The 22,208-nt window shown below is 41.3% G+C and overlaps 1 protein-coding gene across 1 annotated transcript; it reads right to left on the bottom strand.

Annotated features, from left to right (window-relative positions):
• Positions 1-579: 579 nt before the first annotated feature.
• On the bottom strand, positions 580-5,587 carry wfikkn1 (WAP, follistatin/kazal, immunoglobulin, kunitz and netrin domain containing 1; the record flags this gene model as incomplete). The annotated part of the gene is made up of 2 exons (XM_079420739.1): positions 580-2,100; positions 5,477-5,587. The coding sequence occupies 2 exons, from the start codon at positions 5,585-5,587 to the stop codon at positions 580-582; spliced, it is 1,632 nt and encodes a 543-aa protein (XP_079276865.1).
• Between the last annotated feature and the right edge of the window lie 16,621 nt (positions 5,588-22,208).

The raw sequence follows: 22,208 nt of genomic DNA, 5'->3' as shown, positions 1-22,208 counted from the left end.
ACTAGTATGTACAGTAATGTGTCTTATTAGTTACCATATACAGATACTGTAAGGACCTGCCTGTTTTTACCTACTTGTCCGTAAGTACTACATATTTACCATGTATATACATTAGTAAGTACAGTAAAGTATCTAATTAGTTACCATGTACGGGCAATACCTGTAAGTGACCGTTCTTACCCACACTTGTCGGTATGTACAAACTAATTACCATGCATGAACGACTGTTAAGTACAGCTGTGTTTCTTATTTGTTACCATGTACACACAACTCAGGTAAGTACTGTGTGTTACCACTCATTTGCCTGTAGGTACAAGATATTTACAAGGGAAGTACACATACTGTAAAATAAAGTGCTACCAATTTTTTTCTATCCCAAATGTTACTGGTAGTCCACTGTATGAAGAATTTTTGGTTGTAATATGTCACAGTTCACTTTAATTTGCTATACTCACTTCCTTAAATGAACTGTAGATTTCTGCACCCACTAGTAAAAAATATCAAACATTATATCTGGTGTCATAATAATTGTTGGTTTGACTGTATGTACATATGTGTCCTCGCACTGAACCCGGGTCATCAGTCCTGGAACCTCTGCAGAATCTCACAAGTCTTCTTGCGCAGAAGGTCATGGATCTTCTCGAGGCGTCGGTCAGAAACGGGTCTGATGTAGCTGTGGGGCAGGACCACGGCTGTGCCGTCCTGTACCTCACCCATCACCAGCAGGGGGAGCTGGAGGTGCTGCGTGATGTTGGGACATGGGCAGCTCCAGTCCATGCGCGTCAGCAGCACCTCCAGGTGCTGCGTCTCAAAGAGCCGCAGGCCCATCTTCTCATCACGCAACACCCGCTCCAGCTGGAACCGCGCGATTCCCGAGTCCAGCTCCTCGATGATTTCGGTGAGCCGACCCACGATGGCAAAGTCGCTGCGGCAAAGGCTCGCCAGCAGCTTCCCTCGCGGTCTGCAAGGTTTGCACAGACGCCGCTTGGGCTGCGGGCAGCTGGCTTCGCAGTCTTGGCTCGTGCGGAAGTTGTTGTCGTTGCCGTCGCAGCCGCCATAGACGAAGGCCTGGCACTGCTTGGCGAGGCTGTTGTAGGCCCAGCGTGCCTCCCAGTGCTTGCAGGGGCCCTGCACGGCCGGCAGCGAACACACGCCCTGACCCTGCCGCTGGCACGACGCCCGGCACTCCTCGTACGTCTCGAAGCGGTTTCGGCCATCCTCGCAGCCTCCGTGAGCAAACGCCTGGCACTCGCCCCGGGCCATGTCGTAGAACCAGTCCACGCGTTGCTCGCTGCACTCGCCCCGCTTCACGCCGGCCCAGCAGTCGGCCGGAGAGAACGGCTGGCCCAGCAGCAAACCTGCCTCCGGGTCGTCGAACAGATCGCCACCGGAGCGCTGCACCACGGACAGTGGATAATCGGCCCGCAGGGCTCCGGCGGAGTTCTGTGCCACGCAGGTGTACATCCCTGCGTCCCACACCTGGGCATTGTACACCACCAGCTGGCCGATGTTGGTCACGACCACGTTCCCGTACATCTGGTCTGGCCGCATGAGGATGCGCTCTCCTCGATCGGACTGCTTCTCCCAGGTGATGTTGGGCCTTGGGTGTCCGATGGCGTCACAGTGGAAGCTGGCCGTGCCGCCAGGGTACACCACCTGCTGCTGTGGGCTGGAGTAGAGCACGGGCGGGAAGGGCTCGGATCCAGCGGCCATGGGCTGAGCCGTGGTGTCCTGCGGCAGGGGGCTGGCCTTGGGGCCGGGCAGGTGATAGCGGCAGGTGACCTCGGTGAGTGTGACGCCCTGAACGCAGGCTTCGGCGTCCATGTAGCAGCGGTTGAAGTAGGTGAGTCCGTCAGAGGCGCAGGTGAAACTGGGCTCGCTCTCGCAGCGGTCCTGACATTTACACACCGGCTGGCCGTCCCACAGCTCGCACACTGCCCCCTGTTGGCCACAGTCGAACCCAGCGCAGCTGGCCTCGACGCTGGCCGAGACTCCCGCCCCTGACTGACCGTCGTCCGAGGAGCCGTCTGAGAAGCGCGACGCCACACAGCTCAGCAGGCCGCACACGTTAGTGCAGCACTTCTCAAAGGCAGCACAGTCCTGTGGAAACACACACGCAAACACCTGTTAGCTTTCTGTGCATCGTGTTTCGATAAACTGTTTGGTTACGCTTTATTTTGAGACAGCGTTCAAACTACACGTGACGCGACACACAATGAAAGCTATCTTTTCCATGTTAATCGAAGTTTTTAATCCTAATTAGTTGCAACAGCAAAACGCAAAATTTCTATTTTAGAAACAGTTTATATTTCTGCAACGTCACGGCTGGAGCAACAGCATTACAAACTAACGACAGTAGATAATCTCAGGTGATTATGTGCTTTCAGAGAGGCTCCACCCACACACGCTTCTGATTGGCTGTGATATTTGATTGATTCTGTCACGTTGTGTGTAATTAGGACATGGTGTGATGATTCGCATTCTATAAACTATAATAAACTTTGCACCTACGTCAACTAACAGTCCTGTGGAAAGATACATGCAAACAAACAGACAAACGTGTTGGTACACATGTTTTCAAAATCACGCATCATGTTTCAATGAACTGTTTGGTTACGCTTTATTTTGATTGCTCACTTATGACATTCTACTAACTGTAAGAAACTTTGCATGTCAACTACATGTCAACTAACTCATACGAGTACTAGAGTTAGGCTTAGTAGAATAAGTTGGCATGCACTTGTTTGTGGTCAACAGAATGTCTGTTGGCTAGGCCATTTTTACAGGACACGTTCTTGCCAGGATTTCTATATTGCTAAAATATTCAGGTTTTGGCTGTATGACATCCACGAGAGCTACAGAGAGCAGACGGCTCCTTATGTTTTCGAATCGTGCTCGCTGTGATTTGATGTTGTACAATGATCGGTCTGTGCAGCGGTGTTTCAAGTCGAACAAACACACCTGGGTCATTCTACAGAATCCACTTTTGGTATGGCAAGATGTCTTAAAATGTATTTATTTTTTAACACTTAAACCTAGACCACAATATTAGATTACCTTTTGACTGAATACATATAAATGTCAGCTTTTTTCTTTTAGCTTTTTTGTGCAATTACTTCAAGACCACATGTATAATTTTTTTGTCACTGGTGTTACCTTCTTTAGCAATATTAAAAGCTTTTATGAAATATTATTTCTCGATTTTGTTTTTCAGCACATGTAGTCAGAGCTACAGAAAAATAATTAAAATGCAAGAAATAAGTAGATTGTATTTTATTTGTTTAATGTGACGGAAAAAAAACAGTACAGTAACACCAGTGACATACATTAGACCTGATATACTGATCTTCACTGCTGTTATCCATAAGGAAGGTAACACCAGTGAAGAAAATGATTTTTACAAAATGACTGCTGCAAAATATCAAACCACATGTTGTCCATCATGGTATACTCACTAAATTAATTAGTTTAAATCATTTGTATTATAGGTTTGAGTGAGAAAAATTTGAGAATTTCTTATTACTGAAAAGAAACAGTGAACTAAACATGGCCCATTTTTTTCATAGATCTTCAAGAAACGGGAAGGAGGAAGTCAAATGTAAAATTAAAAAAAAGTTGTGACGTATTGTCAAGTATGGTGACCCATACTCGAAATTGGTGCTCTGCGTTTAACCCATCCAAGTGCACACACACAACAGTGAGTAGTGAACAAATGCACACACACACACACACACCGTGAACACACACCCGGAGCAGTGGGCAGCCATTTATGCTGCGGCGCCCGGGGAGCAGTTGGGGGTTCGGTGTCTTGCTCAAGGGCACCTCAGTCGTGGTATTGAGGGTGGAGAGAGCGCTGGACATTCACTCCCCCCACCTACAATCCCTGCCGGCCGGGGACTCGAACCCGCAACCTTTCGATTACGAGTCCAATTCTCTAACCATTAGGCCACGACTTCCCCCAATGATGTCATCAGTGTGATTTTTATTACAAAATAAAAGACTTTTGTTAAGCGGTAACACCAGTGACACAACTCCAGGGGACCACTGTTTTCATTATATATTTCATAATCAAAAACATAATGTTACGCTGCCCTAGAGTCCTGTACTTGTAACTGGTCATTTATACTCACTGCAGGGAAGGTCTGGAGACCCAGGAAGGAATCAACCAGCATTTGGTTCCTTACAACATCCTTTCAAAGTACTTCAAACACACAGACAAATTTAGCTCTTCTCAAATGCAACACACCCACATGTATATTATTATACTGGTCTGAGAACACACACACACTACGAACCTGTGAACAACACACACACACACACACACAGACTCAACATATGGCGACAAACTGCAAACCTTGTTTTAAAATGAGCCCAAATTGCAAGTGACTTCCTGTCTGAGTGTGAATCTACGTGTAAAAGTGCAGCATGTACGGGATTTAGACTGCAGGGTGTGAATTCAGGAGAACAGCCACAAAACCCCCGCAGCTCACAGCAAAACTGAGCCGACTGAAGAAAGCCAAACACACGCGGTCCTTCAAACGCTGTTCATCTGTGACCCCTGACAAAGAGACTCTGTTTCCTCACTTCATGAAGCAGCACAACTGTGTTCAACATTGATAATAATCAGAGCTGTTTGTTGATCAGTAAATCAGTATATTATGATTTCTGAAGATCATGTGACACTGAAGACTGGAGTAATGATGCTGAAAATACAGCTGCAGATCACAGAAATAAATTACAGTTTAACAGATGTTTGAAATTGAAATAATATTTCACTGTTTTTACTGTATTTCTGATCAAATAAAGCAGCAGAAGACACTATTTTCAGGACTGCATTTAACTGTATATTCATGCACCAAAAAATATATAAATATAAATACATGAAATGTGACCCTGGACCACAAAACCAGTCATAAGGGTAAATTTTTCAAAATTGATATTTATCTCAAATAAATAAATAATCTTTCCACTGATGTATGGTTTGTTATGATAGGACAATATTTGTCTGAGATACAACTATTTCAAAATCTGGAATCTGAGGGTGCAAAAAAATCTAAATATTGAGAAAATCTCCTTTAAAGTTGTTCAAATGAAGTTCTTAGCAATACATATTACTAATCAAAAATTATGTTTTGATATATTTACGCTAAGAAATATACAAAATATCTTCATGAAACATGATCTTTACTTAATATCCTAATGATTTTTGGTATAAAAGAGAAATCAATAATTTTGACCCATACAATGTATTGTTGGCTATTGCTACAAATATACCCCAGCGTCTTAAGACTGGTTTTGTGCTGCAGGGACACATATGAAAAAAGTGGATTAAGATGAAATGTAACATGACACAGGTCTATGACAGTCTCATTAGGTGCTAAAGAAGTCCTGCTTGTCTTTCAGAGGAAGTGTAGTTTTGTGCTGTGTGTTTCTGCTCTATTGAGTGACGGCTGTTATCAGAAAACGATGTGTTCACCTGGTCGGTCTGGCATTCCCTCTCACAGGTGCTCTGCGCATCCACCCACAGGTTCAGGTTGAGGTGATTGGGACAGACTCCTGGATGATCTGGCGCAGCAGAGAGCCGCATGAGGAGCAGAGAGCAGAGGAGTCCGAGAGGAGATCCGGAGAGCCGCATGAGTGGGGTCCAGGGCTTCATGAGCGCCAGCAGCTGCACAAACGTCGTCAGGAGAGGAGCCTGGACCATCTCCTATGTGAGACAAATCCAGCGGACGAGGAGGCTTTTGTCCCAGGCTCTGCAGGCGATGAAGCTCCTCTCTCATGCTTTAGTATGCAAAGCCCGCTGGGAAAGCAGATCCAGCTCTTTGTCCTATGAGGAGCCCCGGGCCTTTCATGCGCTGACCGCGGCCCTGACACCTCCGCTGACTTTTGACCGGCTCGGGTCACTGAGACCAATGAAAGAGCTCCAGCTCCTCACAGACCTGAGTCATTGAGCCAGCAGCTCTGATTTATGAGGGTTACAGCTCTGTTGCTCCAGCTCCTCACAAAGATCTGGCTCTTCACAAAACATGTGTTCAGCTTCACGAGGTGTCTGACCTGAGGCACTGCATTTCAGTGGAATTATATAACACAATATAGCATATATACAGTATACAAATAATAGTATATATTTTTTTAAAGAAACTGTAATTATATTGTACAAACACCTTCAGAACATAAAAGATCATCAACAGGAAAGTTCACATTTAATAAACAAGAGAAAAAAAAAACACATTCATAACAAAAATAATAATAAATTATTTCAAAATAGTCTGTGTATACAGTATACCAACTATTAATTTTATCCAAATGTTGGCCATGTTTCATATGTATTCTGTTTTGTTGTTGTTGTTTTTAAATATCTTGTCATTCAGTATTTATGTTTTACTGTATCACATCAAAAAAAAAAAAAAAAAAAAAAAAAAAAAAAATTCCAGTCCATTTTATTGCTTTTTAAATGATCTGTGCTTTATGCTGAGCTATGTTTTGTGTGTGGGTCTCTCTCTCTCTCTCTCTCTCTCTGTGTGTGTGTGTGTGTGTGTCTCTCTCTCTCTCTCTGTGTGTGTGTGTGTGTGCATGTTTATGTGGTTTATGAGGACACAAATTTGTATAATGACATGGGTATGACAAAGGTATTACAATATGAAGGTGGTTTATGAGGACACTGCCTATGTCCCCGTAATTCAAAAGGCTTAAAAAAACATACTAAATGGTGTTTTTTTGAAAAAAATCGAAAAATGCACAAAGTCTCCTGTGAGGGCTAAGTTTAGGTGTAGGGTTGGTGTAGGGCAATAGCACACACAGTTTGTTCAGTATAAAAACCATTACGCCTATGGAGAGTCCCCATAAACCACAAAAACATCTCAGGTATGTAACCATGGTTCCCTGAAGGGAACGAGACGCTGCGTCGAAACGCTTATGGGAACGCCTTCAGCGTGACGATGCTCTGAATATTATGTGCAATCAGTCCGAAGGAGGGCGAGGCGTCACGGGCGGGGTGCTGTCACGACCAGGAAGTATAAAAGCACGTGCGGAAGAGCCGGCGTCAGCTTCAAGTCATGAAGCAAGCGCGGGCAGGGATGCCGGAAGTGTGGCTACGCGACGCAGCGTCTCGTTCCCTTCAGGGAACCATGGTTACATACATAACCTGAGACGTTCCCTTCCAGGAACTTCGAGCTGCGTCGAAACACTTATGGGAACGAGATTCCAATGCTGACTGACAAGCTGACTGGTGTCAGGAAGAGAGGACGGATGAGCCTGGAGTGGCTTGGATGTCGAAGTTATAGAACCTGGCGAAAGTCAGGGGCGTGGACCACCCAGCAGAGTTGCAGATGTCCTGAACCGGGATACCTGCCCAGAGGGCCTTGGAGGCCGCCACACCTCGGGTCGAGTGCTCTCTGACTCCCAGCGGCGGGGGACGCTCAAAGGCCTCGTATGCCAGAAAGATGGCATCCACTATCCACCTGCTAAGAGTGGGCTTTGTAGCAGGAAGACCCCTCTTAGGGGGACCATAGCACACAAGCAGTTGGTCCGATTTCCTCCACAGGGATGTGCTGTGGATGTACGTGCCCATTACTCGCACTGGACACATACAGTTGTGCTTCTCCTGGTCTGGCTCCCTGAAGGGAGGAGGACAGAAGGCCTGGATTACGACTGGCTGTGGTACGACCGATGGGACCTTAGGTACATACCCCACACGGGGGTAGAGAAATACTTTCGCTATGCCGGGCGCAAAGTCAATAGAGGCCGTAGACAGGGCCTGAAGGTCACCCACCCTCCTCAGAGAGGTGATAGCCAGCAAGAAAGTGGTCTTAATGGTGAGGAGTCTCTCAGTCTGCTGAGTGAGTGTGAGGAGCGTGTGGGTGAGAGTTCTTCGGTGTGTGTGAGTGAGTTTCTTTTCCTTTTTTTCAAGCTACTTTTTTTGCTTCTGTCTGTGAAAGTTTAACTTAGTCTTGCGTGAGGTGTTTAGGAAGCGCAGTCTTCCAGCGCGTGCTGGTTGACAATGGCGTCTTCAGAGCGCATGAGCTATGAGCGGCTTTCTCGCCGGCATGGTATCAAGATCGCGCCTGTAATGAATTGCTCAGTTGAAGACTGCAGTTTAGCGGTCGGACAGATTGTTGGACACGACAGTATAATGTCAGCCTCTCGAATGAATAGCGCTGTGGTGATCTTTTTAGATAACGTTGAGAAAGTAAACAGGGTGGTGGAAAACGGAGTTATTATTCAGGAGACGTTTACTCCAGTAATTCCCTTAGTCCAACCGGCAAAAAAGATAATTTTATCCAATGTTCCCCCGTTTATAAAAGATGAATTGTTGACAACGGAATTGTCTAGACATGGAAAAATTGTTTCACAAATGAGGAAAGTTCCGCTAGGCTATAAATCCCCTTTACTTAAACACGTAGTCTCCTTTAGACGACAAGTCTTTATGGTCCTTAAAAGTGAAGTAGAGGATCTAAGTGTGGCACTTAAATTCAAAATTGATGGCTTTGACTATTTTGTGTATGCAAGTTCTGAGACTATGAAATGTTTTAAATGTGGAGCAGAGGGGCACATTGGAAGTTCTTGTCGGGTACAGACCGCGGATAAAAGCGCTCATGTAGCGGCTGATGAAGAGGTTGTAGATGCTGTTGTCACTGCTTCGGCTGAATGTGATCAGGTTGAAGGTGCGTCTATTGCGCCAGAGGCAGGAACGAGTTATGCTGGGGGGGGGAGAACCCGAGGTGACAAAGGGGGGAAACAGTAATAGATTCTGTCAAAGCAGCTAAACGGTTGACTGAAGAAGAAATTAATACAGATTATGTGAGTGATGACGCACTGTTTAAAACACCTCCTGTTAAGAAAAAAAGGAATAAAGTAAAGATGAGGAATGAAAAGTCAAAACAATGGTCTGAAACACAAGTTGTTTAGTGTAAACTAATCATCAGTTGTAAATGTTTTACAAACTTTATGGTTTCCAGTCGTGTGTGCGTAAATATATATATATATTCACAAACAACCTGTAACCTGGAAGGTTTGTAAAACATTTACAACTGATGAGTAGTTTACACTTTAGATTAGGGGATGCAGAAAGCTTTGTAAATGATTTATAATGTTTATTGAGATAATAGTACAATGTTGACATTTCAATGATCTATAAGTGATTAATAATATATTAACTAGTAACTGTTAACCATTAAGGATCTGTTTGATTATTTCATGATGCTATATTTAAAGATAACTTATGACAGATTTATAAATCGTTAGCATATTACTTAATCATTTGTGAATGTATAGTTATGTTTTGTAAATGATTAGTTCATCATTAGCTAATTACTTGTAAATGATTCAAAACTTATTCTACAAAACATAGATAAAAATATTAACATATCAATTATTAATCATCTATGAATGCATAGTCATGTTTTGTAAATGATTAGTTCATCATTAGCTAATTACTTGTAAATGACTTTTAAATGAATTAACAAAACATACACAAATTGTTAGCATATCACTTATTAATCGCTTATGAATGTTTTGTAAATGATTAGCTAATCATTAACTAATCACTTATAAATGACTTATAACTGGACGTTATTATAAAGTGTTACCTTTCTTTTTGATGGCCTTAACCAGCCATTAAAATCAAAAGTAATTCATAAGGCTCCTCGTTTGTCACGGAGTCATTTTCTGGATTATGTTCTGTGGACTGTTGGTTCAGCATTGACTGTGGGGGTCGCGGAGGAACGAGACACCGCACCCAATTGTTTGATTACAGCTGCGCTAGAGCACGCTCACAAAATGGCGACCACAACACTACCCCATAGCATCATTGCTGCCGGTCACGAGCCAGGTCAAGTCCTAGCCATTGTTCGAGAGCCAAGTAAAGCCACAGCCTATGTCAAAGAGCCAAGTCAAGTCCCAGCCCACGTTAAGGAACCTAGTCAAGCCACAGCCTACGTTAAGGAGCCAAGTCAAGCCACAGCCTACGTTAAGGAGCCAAGTCAAGCCACAGCCTACGTTAAGGAGCCAAGTCAAGCCACAGCCTACGTTAAGGAGCCAAGTCAAGTCCCAGCCTATGTTAAAGAGCCAAGTCAAGTCCCAGCCTATGTTAAAAAGTCAAGCCAAGCCCCAGTTGATCGTCACGAGTCAAGACAAGCCGCAGTTGATCGTCACGAGTCAGGCCAAGCCACAGTTAATCGTCACGAGTCAAACCAAGCCACAGTTAATCATCGTGAATCAAACCAAGTCCCCGTTGACCGTAACGAATCAATCCATCTCACAATTGATCTGCCAAGATCTCGTCAGGTCTCAACTCATCATCATGAATCACGCCACGTCTCAGCTCCTCAGCCGAGTCACTCCATGTCTCGTCTCTCCAGCCCGAGTCACGCCATGTCTCGTCTCTCCAGCCCAAGTCACGCCATGTCTCGTCTCTCCAGCCTGAGTCACGCCATGTCTCGTCTCTCCAGCCCGAGTCACGCCATGTCTCGTCTCTCCAGCCCGAGTCACGCCATGTCTCGTCTCTCCACGCAGGGTCACACCAAACCACCGTTGACCATCATGAATTAACCCAACTCACAACTCTTCAGCCAAAGTCACTCCGCTTCACAACCCCTCAGCCAGAGTCGCTCCGCATCACAACTCATCAACCAGTATCACACCCCATCAAAGCTCTTCAGCCAGAGTCTCTTCACGTCTCATCCGAACTGCCAGAGTCTGTCACACCCAGAGATTTAAAGTCAATCCTCCGAGTCCCCTGTCTGGTGTCCAGCTTGAGGGATGTACCGTTGGTGTATGCACGTGCAGCTGGTATCCCAAAATCCACCCAGGTTAACCATTCTGTCCCTGAACTTATTCCCCTGTCAGAAGCGCTTCCCATAATAGGGATCGCTTTGTGTTGCGTTTGGGCCGCATACACCACCCCTGAAGTACCCCAGGCGATGGCACCCGCTGCAGAACCTCCCCAAGCGGTGGTGCTTGCTTCAGCCCTTTGTAAGTTGGTGGCGCCCAGCAATGTACTCTCAGCCTGTCATGTTGCGGTCAAAGAGACTGTCCCGGAACTCCACCTACCTCCTGATGTGACCACTGTAGAACCTCCAGAGGTGGCGGCATTTGCTGCAGAACCTTCGGAGGTGTCAGTGGAATCATCCAGTGAATCCACGTCCTGCCCTGTCATGGCTATGGAGGCCGTCTGTGAATCCACGTCCTGCCCTGTCACGGCTATGGAGGCCGTCTATGAATCCTTGTCCTGCCCAGTCTGAATTACTGCAAAAACGTGTGCGACCTACCGCTGTGACTTCTCATACAGACTGGGAAGCAGCAAAGTGCGCCAACCCCCCCAAGTCAGCATGGCGGCAGGAAACGCCAAATATGGTCATGGCAAGTGGAATCACAAAATCATTTCTTATATACACTGTAACAGCTTTAACTCTGTTACCTTAGCGGTTATATTTTTCCACACCATTAGGGGGCGCTAATGATCTTCATAGATGAGTATTTAGCCAGGTACTATACCTGAAGAAGTAGGCAAGCATGTGGATAGAGGAAGCAATGGCTTTCTTGGGCTATTCCGTTTGACTTTATAAGGTCCTATGATTGAGGAATGTGTTTCCTTTTTGGTCAATCAGTAAGTAGTATGTTTTTTTTACAAATGTTACCAAAATCAGAGTGTACATGTATGTAATGTATAACTATGATAAGGAGTGTGTTGAGCATTGGGCTGTTCATGCTAATTGTGAACGTGTCGTCTGTTTAGATGGACCTTTTTATTCCTGTGCTTTCTTACATGGGTGAAAGTACTTGCTTCAGCTAACTTTCTGCTTTATGGTTGGGTGCTTGGATTATGATGCATGGACGTATAACGTGAGCACTAGAGTACTGGATTGCACTTGTGGAAGACAGGAGGACACTTTTCCTATCTGCAATGTTGGGACTATCAAATTAAAAGTGTGGACTTTTGCAAGTGGCATTTCATCTATTACGAAGCTTTGTCGGCTTCACCATCAGCTAAGTTGAATCATTCACTTTTCCCATCCAGATCCTCAGACGCTTAACGTTTCTTGTTTGATGACTGATATAATTGATGTTTTCCTGTTTTCTACCTTGTTTATTATTTTGTTTTGTTTATTTTTGTATAATGTAAACGTGTGAGATTTTGGGTTGGTGATTACATTTATAAGCATAAAGCTTGGGTTTGATTCTTCATAAAAGTATCTGGATAATCCAAAGCAAACTAGTTTTTTTTATCTATACCTAAGTTAATATCAAGCCTTGCCATCCCTACTCTGATATATAACTTAAGCCCAAAAGGGGTAACAGTTACAACACACCTGCCTTGCTTGCCCCATTGCGATGCCTCTGTGTACACTCGTCGGCCTTTACACTCGTCGGCCTTTACACTCGTCGGCCTGTACACTCGTCGGCCTGTACACTCGTCGGCCTGTACACTCGTCGGCCTGTACACTCGTCGGCCTGTACACTCGTCGGCCTTTACACTCGTCGGCCTTTACACTCGTCGGCCTGTACACTCGTCGGCCTGTACACTCGTCGGCCTGTACACTCGTCGGCCTGTACACTCGTCGGCCTGTACACTCGTCGGCCTGTACACTCGTCGGCCTGTACACAATGAGGCTAAACTCGACGGCTGAACGCTTCCGTGTCAGCGTGCGGACATCAAATAAATACAGTCTAAGAGACAAAAGTGAAAAAAGAAAAGCTGTGCCCGCCTTCTAATTAGCACAGCCACCAGCCTATAGCAGGGAAAATGGCTCAAATCGAAACTAACACTTTGCACTCAAGTGCACGAAGGGAGCAAAGCAAAAGACACAGGCTCCTTCTCAGCCCAGGGGCAATTATTATAATTACCAGTAAGTGCAATCAAAAATATAAACCACAATGAAAAAACTGAATGGAAATAGGTAGGAAATTAAGTGTTCCTTCCTAGCAGCAAGTAATTAATTTAAACAATAGATCTACGAACAAGTATTCCAACACTTACGCGCTGCCGTCCATCTCTTCTGCTGACTTCTGCGTAATCAATGATCTATGAGTTGTGAAGTTTACGGGTGAAGGGCATAAAACTGGACTGGACTCATAAAGTCCTTGTGAAAGTATTCAATTGTTCATTTTCATTCGGAACAACAAACTCCTTTTCCGAAGTACCTTTACGAAGTTAAATACGCCGTTTGTAATTTTCCCTGTTTAAAAAGAGTGCCATTTCACCATAGCTGGTTGTTAGTCATGTTTAATGTCTTCTTTTAACTTCATGAGACAATTGCAAAGGTTTGCACACACAAAAACCCATTCAACACGCCCATTATAACTCCAAATAAGCATATTACTGTGGTTTACATTACAAGTTTCAAAGATTTTTTGAAATCGTTTGAAAATCGTTTGAAATCGTTTGAAAAAAAAGATTTTTTTGAGTTGGACTCGTGATCCAAAGGTTGCGGGTTTGAGTCTCCGGCCGGCAGGGATTGTAGGTGGGGGGAGTGAATGTCCAGCGCTCTCTCCACCCTCAATACCACGACTGAGGTGCCCTTGAGCAAGGCACCGAACCCCCAACTGCTCCCCGGGCGCTGCAGCATAAATGCCCACTGCTCCGGGTGTGTGTTCACGGTGTGTGTGTGTGTTCACTGCTGTGTGTGTGTTCACAGCTGTGTGTGTGTGTGTGTGTGTGTGTGTGTGTGTTCACTGCTGTGTGTGTGTTCACTGCTGTGTGTGTGTGTGCACGTTGGATGGGTTAAATGCAGAGCACGAATTCCGAGTATGGGTCACCATACTTGGATGAATGTCACTTCACTTCACTTCATTTTGGTTAAGGTTAGTTGTAATGGCTTATACATCAATGGCTTATACAGAGAGAAAGACTGTGTGATCTCTTCATGTCTTTTAACATCATGGAAACACAAAAATGTCATATAACTTGCCAATATTAAACGTAAAATTCATTATAGTAACACAGAAATTGAATGTTTTATGGATTAAACAAGATGAAAGAGCAAATTCTCTTAATTTAAATAGCTCCTTCCTTCAGACATTTACACAATGCTCATCCTATGTTTTTATATATGTTGTACATTTGTGTATAAATACATGCATTTTAAATAAAACATTTACACCTTTTTAATACGTTTTGATAAATTCAGTCCAAGTACCGATATTTATTCAGTGCCACTTACCGGACGCATGAACTTGATGTACACTTAACTTAAATATCCACTTTTCTTCTGACATATAACTTACAAAACACTTCTAAATATCCACCCAAAAACACTGAATATGTTGTACGACTTTGTCTGTAAATTTAATCTAAAAAAACATTTATTCAGTACAACTTACCTCACGAGTAGATGGCACTGTTGTTTCTCTCTCGAAGTCACTCAGTCTCGTGCACGTGCAGAATGATCTCAGTATTGGCTGGATTGGCTTTTATTAGTTTAGTCAACATTGGCATTCTGAAATGTTGACTTTATTTGAAAATAACCCTTCATTTAATGATTTTAAAATATATTTTAGTAGACTTAATATATGTCTTCTCAACTAAGCCCAAGCAATAAAATTAGTTAAACTTAAATATAGTTGCCCTTCCAACATTTTAATTGGATTTTTTTACAGTGTATGTTCTCTAGACATTTAACAAATAATGCAACCCTATGTCCACATAATGATGCAATACTAAAAATAAGTAAAATGCATTACAGGGCATTACAAACATAATAAATTTGTTTGGCCGCACTGATGTCTCTTGATCTGCAGTGCTATTTGAGGATGCCTGATGTAAACCATACAGATGAATCACCATTAACCACACATGTGCAACACATTAAAAGTCAAATGTGTCTTAGTGAGCAGCTTTATGGAGGATAAATGCTCTGAACCAATCTGTTGTGCAGCAGAACTAGGGGCTCTCGAGTCAGATGTGTTCTGGTTTAGGCTTCACTTTCTCAATAATACTTGATTTAAAAGAAAAGTTGTTCCTGTGAGAGATGCTTCAGATGAAAAAACAAAACAGTAATTTAGATGTCAAAACAGTTTTATCAGTCTTCTGTCAGCCAGAGAAGAGAAGAAGCTGGAGACAAAGTGATGATAAAATGAGCAGAATTTAATGAATAATCTTAGTTCAGACTTCATCTGACAGAACAAATCTAGTAAGTGTTACTATAGCACAAACCACAGCAATGGAAAATTACTGCTTCACTACACCATCCTTGAAATGGAGACATTCTCTGATCTCTTAATCATGAAGACAAATATCCACTGAAACCACACAATCGTAAGACTAAACTAATATAAATTGAAAAATAATATAAATGACTAATCCTTGAATGAATCAATGACAAGAGTATATAAATTATTAAAATGATTATATGATTAAATGGAAAAATAAAATGAATAAATGGTAGATCCTATGTGAATTAAGTAGAAATGAATATTAAAGAAATGAAAACAAACTAAATGTATGTTTGCTCTCTAAAAGAACTTTCTAAATAAATGACTAAATAATTGCAAAATTGCTTATTGCAGATTATATTACCAGCATAACAGTTTGAGTCAAAAGTAAAACTTGAAAACATGATCTTAATATTATTTACATTAAACTGCAAAAAAGATTTTCTTCCTCAGTGTTTTTCAGTAAAATGAAATATTATTAAATCAATGAGAACAGAATGACTGAAGATATTCATTCTAGTTTTGTACCAAAACTGAGTGAGATTTTTGCTTAAAATTAGAAAACATATCTTTAACAGAAATATGTTTAATAGTCATTAATAGGAATTGTTAATTTAAGTGCAAATCTCAGTGTTTAATTGTACAATGCTGTGCATTTCAGTTTTCTAATTGATTGCACAGCACTGCTGTCCTTAATAGATGAAAGCTGAATGTCTGATATCTCAGATTTATTTGGGGGCAGTCGTGGCCTAATGGTTAGAGATTCGGTCTTGTAACCCGAAAATTGTGGGTTTGAGTCTCAGGTCCAGCAGGGATTGTAGGTGGGGGGAGTGAATGTCCAGTGCTCTCTTCCACCCTCAATACCACGACTGAGGTGAGACCCTTGAGCAAGACACCGAATCCCCAACCGCTCCCTGGGCAGCCGCAGCAATGGCTGCCCACTGCTCCGGGTGTGGCATTCTGAAATGTTGACTTTATTTGAAAATAACCCTTCATTTATTTTGCGTGTGCGCGTGTGTGTGTTACGAGGTGTGCTTTGTGCATTTTTTAGCGATCGCGAAGCAAACTGAGAGGTGAACTAACGTGTATACGCTCGCCAGTCGTCTGGCCAAAATCCCACAGTAATCAGGTGTCAGACGCAAGGTATGAGACGTTAGACGTCACGGTCACGTGTTGGAGCTGCGCTCAAAGTGCGCTCAAAGTAGGCTACTGCATTCATTATGCCGTGTCATGTGTTTGTTTGTTCCTGGAGGTGTTCCCTCAACACACTGTCAGCTTATGAAAGTTTGTAATTACATTTACTTGACTTCAGTTTGTTTCTTTTTGTGTCTTCGTTGCTTGGTTTGTAAATTAAAACAATTGCAACCAATACATTTGAAAAAAAAAATGGTTCTAATAGGTTGGTTTCACGTGACGTCACGCTGCTGCATTGCGAGAGTGCAAAATTCAGATGGGGGGCGCTCAAGATGGCAATGTGAACGGTCGTGTTTTTATGAGCTGAGACAGGAATATAGGGTCCACTTAATTTAAGAAGTTTTAAATTGTATGGTTGCTTAGAAATGCTAAGGATTCATTTGTGAAATAACTTTTGGAGGTCTTGAACAACTTGTTTTGTGTTCTGAAAACACATCACCTGATTGAATTGACGGACAGTGTGAAGTATGGAGGACACTGTAGGGATGGAGACTGAATCTGCATCTGCGAAAGATAAAAGGTGCATTAATGATCTGCATTCTTATGCTTGCAAAGTGGCTGATGGAGGTACCTGTAACACCAATCCCAATACTCCAAATAAACGTCCACCAAAGAAAACTAAGAATGACGGAGGGAGTGAGCTGTCTTTGACTGAGATGCAAGAGAACATCATTCGTATTCTGACGGCAAAAATTTATCAAAGAGCTGATCAAATTGACATGGCAGTCAAACAGAACACTCTACAAATCGAGGGAATTAAAAAGTCGCTCGATAACTGTTATCAAGACATTGCCGATTTAAAAAAGGAGAATGCATGTCTAAAAACACAACAGGCGATGGAACCTGCATCTTTACGGAGTACCTGAGAGATCTGAAGAAGATGTCAAAGCGGTTGTGAAAGAAATATGTAAGGAGATTCTTCCAGAGGCGGAGCGTACTTCAGTGACAGACGCCATCGATGTAGTCCACAGGATTGGCAAACTTCCAGAGCTGAGGAGGAATGCAACACCGCGACCAGTGATCATCAGGTTTCTTTCTCGGACGACAAGAGACTTGGTGTGGAGAAATGCCAAAACGAATGAATATCTGGAAAGGAAACATCTACGTTTCAAAGAGGATCTGACTACTGCAGATAAAGAAGCACGCACCAAGTTATGGCCTCTTGTTGAAAAGGCACGCAAAGAGGGAAAGCGAGCATACTTTGTGGGTAACAAAGCATACATAGATAAGAAAGAGGTTCGAGTTACCTAATGTTACATTAGCTAACTGAAATGTAGCTTGCTTGAAGTAGCAGCCTTCTTTTGAGTACATTTACATTTATTCATTTAGCTGACGCTTTTATCCAAAGCGACTTACAATTGCTATATATGTCAGAGGTTGCACGCCTCTGGAGCAACTAGGGGTTAAGTGTCTTGCTCAGGGACACATTGGTGTCTCACAGTGGATTCGAACCCGGGTCTCTCACACCAAAGGCATGTGTCTTATCCACTGCGCCATCACCACCCCACTGAGTAAACAGTATTGTGTATATAAAATAAGTTTTTGTTATGTAGAAGTGTTATACTAATATACAGATTCAAATGAAAGCAAAACTATGTTTACAGGTTGTTACATTTTGTTTGTATACTGCAGAACGCTAAGTATAAGATATGCAACAAACAGTTATGCAACTAACAATATTCAACAAAGACCCTTGTTTACTAGTTTAGTTAAAAAGAGGACAAGTGTTAAATGTCTATTTCTGTTTTCTCAATTAATGCCAGAGGTTTACGTAATCTTTTGAAAAGGAAATCTTTATTTTTATTTTGTAAAGGAAAGGGTGTTGATTTTTATTTTGTGCAGGAAACGCATGCCTGTAAGGAAGATGAAAAATTTTGGAGAAGTCAATGGGGAAATGACATATGGTTTTCGCATTGCACCACTAGATCTGCAGGGGTCGCTATATTAAAAGGAAATTTCAAGGGTAAGGTCCTAAGCCATGAAACTGATCATTTGGGAAGAATGGTAATATTACATGTTAACATTGATCATACTCACTACACTCTTGTGAATTCATACGCCACCAATAACAGACAACTTAACAATGAGTTTTTTACAAATATTGAAACTAAATTGAAACTAATTAAGAATAAATTTCCCCTGGCATATATTGTATGGGGAGGTGATTTCAATAGTGTATTTGATGAAGATTTAGATCGATGGCCATCAAGAAGAAATGAAGCTCATTGTGAAATTAAAAATGTATGTACCCGTTTGGATTTAGTTGACATCTGGCGTCTCAAATATCCAGACACAAGGATGTATACATGGAATAACAAAGATTATTCTAAGCAATCACGCATTGATTTTTTCCTAATATCACAAGAACTGGAACAATGTGTTCAATCTGTGTGTATAGAGCCGTCAGTTTTAACAGACCACAAGGGTACGTCAATCTCTATTAATGTACATGGTCCAGTTGAATCGAAATTCAAAAGAAGTTATTGGAAATTGAATAAAAAGTTATTAGATGATCATTATTTTAAAATAATGGCTTCAAAGATAATTGACAAACACTGGTCTCAAGCTAAAATAATTAATGTTTATGGACAACATTGGGAGATGATGAAATATGAAATCAGGAACTTAGCTATTTCAATGGAGAAATCCATAGCTTCAATTAAAAGACAAAAAGAATATAAGGTTATTAAAGAAATAATGCGATTGTCCAGTAAAGGTGATTTGAATATGCAAGAATTAATAGATTTATCATCATTACAAGAACAACTAGATAACATTTATGAAGAAAAAGCAGAAGGTGCATTTATCAGATCAAGATATAAATGGTTGGAACAGGGAGAAAAAAACACTAAGTATATTTTTAATTTGGAAAAACGGAATGGTGACAAGGTGTTATTACATTAATCCCAAAGCCAAACAAAAATATTCTTTATTTAGAGAATTGGAGACCCATTAGTCTATTAAATAATGATGCCAAATTATTTGCCCTAATTTTTGCCAAAAGACTGAAACAAGGATTAAAAAGTATCATAGATGAGGAACAGACTGGATTTATTCAAGGAAGACACATTAGTAATAATATTAGATTGATACTAGATATGGTAGACTACAACGAATATATTTTAGAGGATAGTTTTATTTTGTTTATTGATTTTCACAAGGCATTTGATACCATAGAACACCATTTTTTATTCAGAGCTATTGAATTTTTTGGCTTTGGCAGTTATTTTCAAAATGCTATCAAAACCTTATACAAAGGGTGTACCAGTTCTGTAAAATTATCAAGGGGGACTTCTGGCAGATTTAATATAGGCAGGGGAATAAGGCAAGGGTGTCCGATCTCCCCTTTTTTGTTTTTGTTAGCTACGCAAATAATGGCCCTTCACATTAGAAAAGATGATTTTCAAGGAATTGCTGCATTAGGGAGAACATTTAAGTTGTGTCAGTTTGCCGATGACACTACTTTATTTTTGAAAGATTTGAATGAAATCATTAAAGCAGTGAACTGTATAAAATAATTTTCAGAAGTATTAGGTCTAAGAATGAATATGAATAAATCAGTTCTGTTTCCTCTCAAAAAATGTTCTTTGACTCATTTTAATAATATTCCAATTAAAAACCAAGTAACATATCTGGGAGTTGTTATATGTAAAGATGAATATTTGCGTAATGATTTAAATTTCAGTCCAATTATTACAAAAACGAGTAAGAGATTTAATATGTGGTTGCAAAGGGATTTGTCAGTTCAGGAGCGGGTACTTCTGTCAAAAGCTGAAGGTATTTCCAGATCAGTCTTTTGCAGTGGTAATGGATGCAATCCCTCAAAAAGTTTTGACCCTTCTCAGAAGTGCATCACAGGAGAAAGATTTGAATTTTGAAGAGATCAAGAGTAAAATATTTATTGGTAATGCAAATATTATACAAAACAGACTCTCAAATAACTATATTAGGAATATACTTAACAACACTGTTTATCCTCCAGCTGGCTTTTTCTGGTCTTCTGTATTTGGAGAAGTGAATTGGCGTCAAGCTTGGCGAACAGTAGACAAGTTCTATATTACTAATAAAGTAAAGGAGGTTTCTTTTAAAATAATGCATAGAATATATCCAGTTAAACATGTGCTGGAACGTTTTAAATTAGAAATTGATTACTCTTGTGATTTCTGTAAAGGTGAAAAGGAAACTATTTTTCATTTATTTTTTCACTGTATACATACAAAAATATTTTGGATTGATGTGGAGTTATTTATTAAGAAAATGTTGGACATTTCTCTGCAGCTGAGTGGATTTGATGTAATAATATACTTTGGTGATCATGGATTTGATAAAGATAAAGCATACTTCATACAATTGTTAATTTTAATGGGGAAGTTTTATATTCATAAAAGGAAGTGGTCAGGCTCCAGACCAAACTTTTCTCATTTTATAAACGATTTCAAGCTGTATTGTAAAGTCCGGTGTAATTGCACAAACAAAAAGGCTATTAGAACTCATAATATTGTAAGCAGGTATGCTATTGTATAAAGTGAGGCCCCAGAAAAAAAAAAAAAAAAAAGGTTTGTAATTTTATTTATTTATTTGTCTATTATATTTTGTTCTGTCCTCTGGCACTGTTTAATTATTCATATTTTTCTATGTTTCTTTTACACTCGAATGTTTCTCGTTGTATTGTTCTGATGTAAGGCATAATAAAAAAAATATATAAAAAAAATTCAAATAAACTAAAAAAAAAAAAAAAAATCAGATGGAGGGCAGGAAGTGAAATAGCTGAGGATCTGCCAGTGCCGTCTGAAAAAATGCCAATGTTTTGTGTAGTTTATGGCTGCTCCAATCGTTCAAACCGAGAAAAGGGTTTTACAGAGTACCAAAGATTGTCAGTCATAAAGGTGAGAAATGTAAAAAGCTCACAGAACAACGCCGTAAAAAGTGGATTTTTAACGTACGTCTGCGGTCGGGAGGAGCAGAGTCTGTTAATGCCCGTGTCTGCAGCGACCACTTGGTCGGAGGTATGTTAGCTAGCCAACTTGTTTTTTGTGTCTGTGTTTATATAGCATTAGGTTGTCGTTAAATGCTCATTTACTTAGTAATGATTATTAAGTTACCGGTAGTCTAATATGGACTTGATTGGGGCTTTTTAGGCTGCCCTAGCGCTTTGGGTGACGTTGAGTCGGTAGATTGGGTTCTGACGATCAACCTAGGGTACCAAAAAACTAAACCCAAATCAGAGGCGTCTCTTAAACGAGAGCAGAGGATGAAGATCAAGGAAGACCAACAAAGACGGTCGGAATGTGCAGAGGCTATGTTGGATCTCCAACAGAGAGATGAGAGCCCGGATCTGACACAGACCGCCGAAAGCTCCGAACCGAAGCAGCCAGCTGACAACAACCCACAATCAGAGGGGATCAGTGGGAATGGGACATTAAATGATCAAGGTGACCAGCATTATTATTCATTGTTATTAATAATTATTAATTGTTACAAATGTTGACCAGAAAACTTGTATGTTTGTAAAAACGTTGTAAAAAAAGATTACTTCACAACAATTCACATAATTCATATTAACTAAAATCACTCTGTATAATTGGACCAGAGAACTTGCATGTTTGTAAAAAGGTTGTTAAAAAGATAACTTAACAACAATTCATATAATTCATATTCATGAATTAACTAATTATGCTCCCCACTGATATGTTACAGGCTATGTAGATGCCGGATGCCAGACTGAGCTAACAATGGATGACATTGAGAAGATGGAGGATGTTCTGAGACAAAACACAACAGAGCTGGGAGATCTTCGAGCCAAAGCAATGGACACACAGTTCAACAAGGAGTCCTTTGAAAAAAACGAAGACAAGACCAGGTTC

The sequence above is a fragment of the Barbus barbus genome (genome assembly GCF_936440315.1).
Source record: "Barbus barbus genome assembly, chromosome: 7".
In the NCBI taxonomy this organism is placed as follows: Eukaryota; Metazoa; Chordata; class Actinopteri; order Cypriniformes; family Cyprinidae; genus Barbus; species Barbus barbus.
The sequence above is the reverse complement of the archived record's forward strand: the minus strand, read 5'-3'. Positions and strand labels throughout refer to the sequence as shown.